The sequence below is a fragment of the Mus pahari genome, chromosome 6, assembly GCF_900095145.1.
Source record: "Mus pahari chromosome 6, PAHARI_EIJ_v1.1, whole genome shotgun sequence".
NCBI classification, from domain to species: Eukaryota; Metazoa; Chordata; class Mammalia; order Rodentia; family Muridae; genus Mus; species Mus pahari.
In genome coordinates this window covers 19,831,225-19,838,928 of record NC_034595.1, presented here as the reverse complement: position 1 = coordinate 19,838,928, position 7,704 = coordinate 19,831,225, and the positions used below count along the sequence as shown (strand labels likewise).

At 40.8% G+C, this 7,704-nt stretch overlaps 1 protein-coding gene across 3 annotated transcripts in view; it reads left to right on the top strand.

The window, feature by feature from the left end:
* Nucleotides 1-7,704, top strand: part of Astn2 (astrotactin 2) — a 958,131-nt gene that overhangs the window by 317,418 nt on the left and 633,009 nt on the right. For all 3 annotated transcript variants that reach the window (XM_021201332.2, XM_029539608.1, XM_021201333.2), the window contains one exon: nucleotides 3,440-3,547. In XM_021201332.2, the coding sequence (XP_021056991.1) occupies nucleotides 3,440-3,547 (108 nt within the window). The remainder of the gene's footprint in view (nucleotides 1-3,439; nucleotides 3,548-7,704) is intronic.

Below are 7,704 nucleotides of genomic sequence, written 5' to 3'. Positions count from 1 at the left end.
TCTATAAGAGAGCAGACTGAGCAAGCCAGTGGAGACAAGCTAGTAAAGAACATCCCTCCATGGCCTCTGCATCAGATCCTGCTTTCTGACCTGCTTGAGTTCCAGTTCTGCATCCTTTGGTGATCAACAGCAGTATGGAAATGTAAGCTGAATAAACCCTTTCCTCCCCAACTTGCTTCTTGGTCATGATGTTTGTGCGGGAATAGAAAACCTGACTAAGACAGATGGGAACAGTAGAATAAATATCAGTCCTTCAAATTTATTGTCTGATAACACTGAAATATAATCCTATCCCCCATAGCTGAAAGGTCCACCATCACTTATTGCTAATTTACTTCTCTTTGTGAATCTTAGTTGCTTCATCTGAAAAGTAGACATATTGATACCACCCTCATAGGGGGTCAATGACTTTTGAAAGGGTATATTTGGCTTATACATCCACCTTGTAGTCCATCTTGGAGAGAAGCCCTGAAAGGAACTCAAACAGCCAGAGCATGGAGTCAGGGGCTGTTTCAGAAGCCATGGAGGGGTGTTGATTTCTGGCTTGTTTACATGGCTTACTCAGCCTGTTTTCTTACAGAATCCAGGAACATCAACTCAGAGATAATATCACCTTCAATGGACTGGGTCCTTTTCTATCAATCTCTAACTAAGAAAATGCCCTACAGGCTTGCCTACAGTTCACTCTTATGGACACATTTTATTAATTGAAGTTCCCTCCTCTTAGATGACTCTAACAAGCATTAAGTTGATATAAAATTATTTAGTAGAGAGTCCAATTTGAATGCTAGAGGCCCCATATGTAGTACAAGAACCTGAGCCCTAAAGCATAACTCTCCTAATTTGTACCTAGGTCCATTGCACCAGTTAGCTTTGACCCACCACATCCTTCTTTCTTGACTTCATTGAGGTCCTTGCTTAACTCTCAAAATAGCCTAGAATTATCTGAAAGGATATTCTCAGTTCAGTAATTGTCTTTAACAGATTCATTGTCTACAGATGTGTATCTACATGATTGTCTTGATTGTTAACTGATGTAGTAGGGCTCAGCATACTGTGGGTGGTTCCATCCCCTATAGTAGTGATACTAGAATGTATGAAGAAGCTACCTGAGACTGACCAATTCAGCAAGTGGCCCAGGAAGCATCATTCCTCCATAGTTTTGCTTCAAATTCCTCTATGGATTCCTGGCCCAACATTTCTCAGTGATGTACTGCAACCTGTAAGATGAAATAAATTCTTTCCTTTGGCGATTTGTCAAAGAGTTTGATCACAGACATGGAAATCAAACTAGAGTAATTATCTAGATTGTTAATTACATCTCCCTAATGACTATATCCCCATGAGGATGCCATGCTGTCATGTATACAAATCTTGCAGCAACAGTGCTGGAATGAATAAAAGTATAAATCCATGCTGTGAACAGGGTATCTGCAAGTGTAATGTCAGTGTAGTGAATGCCATTTCAAATCCCTACCAAAGGAAATTACAGAGTGAAATCCTTTAGTGACTTGAATAACATTTTCCTCTAATCTATGCTTTTTCTTCTTCTCAGGTAGAACTTTCAATAAGGTAATGGGTTGCATGGTGTTTGTTTCAAAAGATTCAAAAGATTTATAGGGCAGAGTAGCCTCCATCTTCCTTCATTCTCCAGTCACTCTATTCTCTACCCAGAAAAGCTACTTTTACCAGATTCTTGAGTCTCCCTGGAGATAGTCTATTATTTGTACAACTGAAGTCTAATTCTTTATGAAACCCCTTCTTTCCCCCTGCCCACCCACATCTACAGATGTGTATCTACATGATTGTCTTGTTAACTGATGTAGTAGGGCTCCATGCTTCGGATCTCTGTCCTTGGTTCTTCTCTAGGTTTAGAATTCTTCAGTATCTTAATCTCTATCTTTCAACAGCTTCTCTTTTTCAAAATGGTAAAACCACAAAACCTCTGAAAGTAGTACCAGGCATGATGCTGTATGCATTTAATCCCAGCACTTGAGAGGCAGAAGAAGCCAATCAGGATTTGAAGACTAGAATCAGCCTAATAAAAGAGCACACTTCAAAGCCCTGGCTTGACTCAGCTACCCACTCACTCACTCACACTCACTTCCTAACAACTAAACAAAAACTGAACAAGTACAAGTCACAATAACACAAAGATTAAGAATAGTGACTCCTGCACTTTCCCCTTCTGAGTTAAAGATTGCTAGTGTTTGGGCATTGTTCTTTGAGGAATCAACTGTTAATAGCCTACAAATCATGGCCTTCTCTCCTGCTTGGTCCTCTGTAGCCTTTCTTGTATTCATTCTCCATTCCAATCCACTCTGTACCTGTCCCTCGACCATCCTGTACATGTTCTTCTGGGTCATCACAGCATCTCCTCCTTCTCACCCAGCCTGGCACACAATCCACTACATGGATGTCCAGAGTATCCTTTCTGGTTCACACATATAATCAATTCATTTTCTCTCTCTGGGAACTTCTGTGACAATTAAAGAATTGGCCCCACCCCATCACCCGTTAGTGGTGCACTCAAGACTCTCATTGTGTGGATGAGCACCTCATTGATAGTCAGTCCTGGGTTTGATGCTGTCAGTGTATGCCCACCTCCTTGACCTCAAAAAGGCTTCATAAGGCAGCTCCTGGAAACTCCTTTTCTTTCTTTCTTTCTTTCTTTCTTTCTTTCTTTCTTTCTTTCTTTCTTTCTTTCTTTCTTTCTTTCTTTCTTTCTTTTTTTTTAAGAGAAAGCCCCATTTATCTTTCAAACCATGCTTTAAATCTTCTCTCCTCCATAAAGCTTTCCTAAGTCCTCCATGTTAAAATGAATTGCTCTTCCCCATATTCCTAGCATCTCTTTGTGTGGAAAACATAGGCCATGAATTAGGTTTAAGACTCCTAAGGAGCCTATTTGTCCCCCTGACTAGCTTATGATACCCTTGCTGGTAAGGGCCGAGAGGCATTTATCTTTGTGTCTGTGTGTGTGGCTTTAAGCTTGGCATATCTTGAGCCTGTGGTTGAAATGAATCTGAAATTAAATTGCCTGGAGAAGTTTATTTTTAGAGTTAATCTCATCACATGTAGCAATAGTAGTTTTCCATTATTTAGTACACACTATGGACCTCTTTTTTTACACGTCATATTTCTTCAAAGCAAATCCAGGAGGTTAAGAGTTATTGACCTTGTTTTTGAAACAGCTGAGAGCTCATAAAGGTGAAATGGCACCTCAAGGTCACATACCTTGGAAGCTGCTGAACCATGATTAGAACCCAGATCTGCCTCACTGCCAATCTCAACTACTTCCATTCATCATGTAGACTCCTGTGTCACTAGGGATGATCAGGAGAAGCCCAAGGATACAGCTGTGGGTCCTCAGGATGGCTGAGGGGTTTAACAAACTTCTGCAGTACTTCAAGGCTGACTGATTGATGGTGCTTCTCTGCAGGGGGAATCAGCTTTGGGAGAACCAAGGGGACATCAGGCTCAGAAGCAGATGACGAAACACAACTGACCTTCTACACAGAGCAGTATCGCAGTCGCCGCCGCAGCAAAGGTAATCAAGTCTCTGAGAAGTTTCCAGAACTACCCTGCGTGTTTACAAAGTCCAGGGAACAGATTATATGATAAGTGGCAATGTAAATCTGTTTCAACACATTTAGCATCCCCAGAACTGACAAACACTGCTGACCTTTTAATCTTTCCTGTTCCATTCCTTACTTCCTGCCCTACATCATTCCCCAAAACAATTAGAGCCAATTTCCCTTAAGTGTATGTATATTGAAATTTCAGTATAGGAAATGAAATAACTAATCATATTGAAAGGAAACTAGTGCTAAAATTAAATCGGATTTAGGTTAGATGTGTGAGGGGTAATTCGGACCATGGGTGGAGGGCAGTTTGTAACATGATCTAGCAATTTAACTTTGCATTTTTTAGCAGAGAGAATGTAAAGGGGATATTCTCAAGTGAAAAATGTTTAGATTCTGGGGGACAGAATTAAACATTTGTCCATGATACTGTGTTTCCCTGGATCTCAGTGTTCTGTTGTTGATCCTTGTCGGGGAGGTATTTTGTGACCCACTAAAGAGTGCCTTCAACATTTATTCATCACATTTTCAGTCAGTGTAAGGGATATTAAAATGCTGGAGCAAGAGTCATCACAGGGCTGTACCTACAGCTGAAGATCATAGTTCTTTTATGATTTGGTAGGCTATACAGGAAAACACTCTATTTCAGGAGAATATATATATATATATATATATATATATATATATATATATATATATAGGCAATACCTCCCCTCTTACCTAAGGCTGGGGAATTAGCAAATGTGAAGTGATATTGTATAAGAGACCCTGGGGTATAAACATATACTAAATGCCAAGGGCTAGTACAGGTTGACAAGCTTTGACCAAGTAGTGAAAGGAAGGCTCAGTATCACAGGTAAGGCAGGTCTGTCAACTTGCACTGACTGTCACTTTGAGAACTATGGTTTATTATTAATATAGGTGGGTTATGGACATGTCAGAATTTCTACTACACAGAAGGGAGCTGAAGTGTTGCCTGAGCCAGGGACATTTGTTCATGATGGACCTTTCATAGCAATGCCATGAATCACTTACCTTTGGACACATTTTGCCCTTGGGCAAGTTATTTACATTCCTTCATCTGTAGAATGGGCCTTGTAATGACTACAACTGCCATTTAGAGTTGGATATTGATTTAAAATCACATTATATAAAAACATTATCACGTACATGGTGTAAGGGGAAAATAGAGGTGAACATTTTTTTTTGTAGATGTTTTGTTTTGTTTTTTTTTCAAGACAGGGTTTCTCTGTGTAGCCTTGGCTGTCCTGGAACTCATTTTGTAAAGCAGGCTGGCCTTGAATTCAGAAATCCGCCTGCCTCTGCCTCCCAAGTGCTGGGATTAAAGGTGTGCGCTACCACTGCCCAGCGGAGATGAACATTTTTAATGTCACTTCAGTTCTTATTGCTTTGACTCCCTTCCCCTTGGTACCTATCATGAAAAACAGGCTCCATATAGGAAGCACTCCCATTGATACACCCCCTAGGAAGTATTTTCAGCATCTACAGCCTTCAAATAATAGGTCCTGTTTCTCAGTCTTTCCCATGCAATGGCTTTCTGAGATCTATTGTATTGCAGATTTAGAAGCTGTTGATCAATGATTCCTGACCTGTCTCCTCCACCCTCAGTCCACAGCCAAAATTAGAAGCAAGGAATGGTGGGTTTCCTCAGCAGGACTGGGCTATTTATAGCTAATTGGAAAAGCATCAATCATTGAGCATACAGCCTATAAATTGGAGTTAAACTTAAAACAACAAAAGCAAAGGCAAGCAACAGGACTTGAGATAAAAGACAGGGCCTACAGCCCCAGACACTCCCAAAGGCCTCTCTGTGTTCTTAGGATATGTGAAGAACACAGCTGTGGCATCCTCTTCCTCCTTCCCAAGCCCTGCTTGCCAAGGCAGTGCCAAAGCCACTTCCTCCCCTCTGCTGCCATTTGTTACCCACCAATAGCACAGTCGTCTTCCTGCATTTCTGGCTTCTGCTGCACAAATCTCTTCCTTGCAGGATGATGTGTTGATATCTGCCCACTTCTTTTATCTGGTTCTTTTCTTCTTTTACCGCTCTCTTTATCTACTGCCACATTCTCTCTTTTCTTTTCTTATCTTTCTTCTCACTCTCTTTTCTTTTCTCCTCTTCTTTATTTCCTGCTCTTTACTCCAGCCATTTCCTAGTTACTCTTTCTTTCTTTTCTCCCCTTCTTGCATACATATAATACATACATACATACATACATACATACATACATACAATACAATACATACATACATACCCAAGCCAATGCTATAAGCAGCAATCACATGAAGACAAAGCCTAGGAAATGTTTTAAGCTCTTTAACCATGTGGAGGTTGTACTATATAAAAATGTGAACTACTTGACAATGAAAAACAGAAAGGAGAAAGATACAGTGAGGGAGAGAGCCAAATGAGGAGAGAAATTCATATTAGATTCTGAGCATATTTCCCCCCCATCTGTACTGGATCAAAAGCAGGTGACACTGCTGTTCATGGTGCATTGTTGATTATGCACTTGACCTTGTTGAGGCTGTCCTTCTTGTTGCTATTCCTGATGCTTCTACTGCAGATATTTTGATGAAGACATGAAGTTGATCAGGTCATGGCAAAGCCTCTGCTCCAGCCAAGTGCACTTAGAGCTGAATGTCCAATTCTTTGGATGCTACAGTTCCACACAAGCGCCAAGACCCCTCATGTTCTTCTTAGACTAAGCAAAGAAGTTGATGAGTCTGCAGCATTCACAGTATTATCACAGAAAATACACGGTTCAAAAGTGAGCCAAGAGAGGTCTAGGAGTCCTCTGGGCTGCCAGAATAAAAGAGCACGGTATTAAGAACTTGGGTATTGGGCTCCCCGAGTTCAAATTCTAGCCCAGACACTTACTGGTGTCATGTTAACACGTGTTTTGTGCATATCTGTACATTCTTTCCCTGAACTAGAAAATAAGGAAATGATATAAAACTAACAGTCTAGAAGAGTTTTCTAAAGATCCAAATTAATTAATATCTATAAAGAATCTAAGCAGATGTTAGGGTGAAGTAAAGATATTAAAACAGGACTAAACTACCAAGGAAAGACCAATATGTACCTAGGGGTGTCAGGAATCTCACATCAATTGCCAAGTCACTATTAGACATTAGTGAAGATCCACCTGCCAAGGCTTCCATTATCTGGAACATAGAACAGTAGTGGGAAAGTCAGGAGCCGGTCCAATCCTCTCTTGGAGCTCCCTTCTCTCTGTGTTGGACATTAGCATGTTTTAAACATGCTTGCTTCAGGCTCTGTCTCATTTGACTCTTTTGCCCAGGGTTGTCCCATTTACTGTTTCTCAAGGGTATGTGCCAGGACCACAGTGATGGCCTCATCCACCTAGGTGGACTGTGCTTCTCCTGTCCCTTTTTCCCAATATCCCAGTATTCTCCCTACCTCTGTGGCTACAATCCAAGCTCCTCCTCAGCAAATGCAGTGAGTCAGCTGCTCCCTGAGGTCTGCCCAGCAGTATGGGAACCACTCTGGCTTGGTAACAAAAGCTGAAGTATAAGGAAGTCCAGGAAAAAGAGATAAAAATACCAGGAAAGGCGAATCCCCACGCTGCAGGAAACAGCTAATGTTTGGGATTCCGTATTAACTCACTGTGCCCTCTTTGTATCCATTTAAAAATAAAACCTGTGCTGTCTTTTCCAAATCCAGAAGCATGTGACATTTGACTAGTGCCATCTTTGAAGTGCCCAGAAAAAAAAAAATACAAAAAGTAAAGATCTTTGGGGTTCTTTGAGGACAACAGGACCAGTGGGTTCCAGTGGTTGACTTCTTTTTGCATTTAGGATTTTTTTTTTTAAATAGACCTCTATCCCATCTCCAAGCTCCAAATTGTGATTTATTTGTTGTTTGTTTGTTCTCTTTTGAACAGATTTCCCAAGGTTTCTTGCTCAATTGTCATACAATATCTCTGTCTTGCAAAACGTTCACACACAAGCCTCTCCCAGAATGAGTGTTCTCCTCTTCTCTGATTGCTGTCACTCACTCTGATATCATCACTTTAATGGCATCTTATACAAAGCCATCCTACACCACAGAGAGTTTCCCTGTCTTATTCTTTAGCAGATT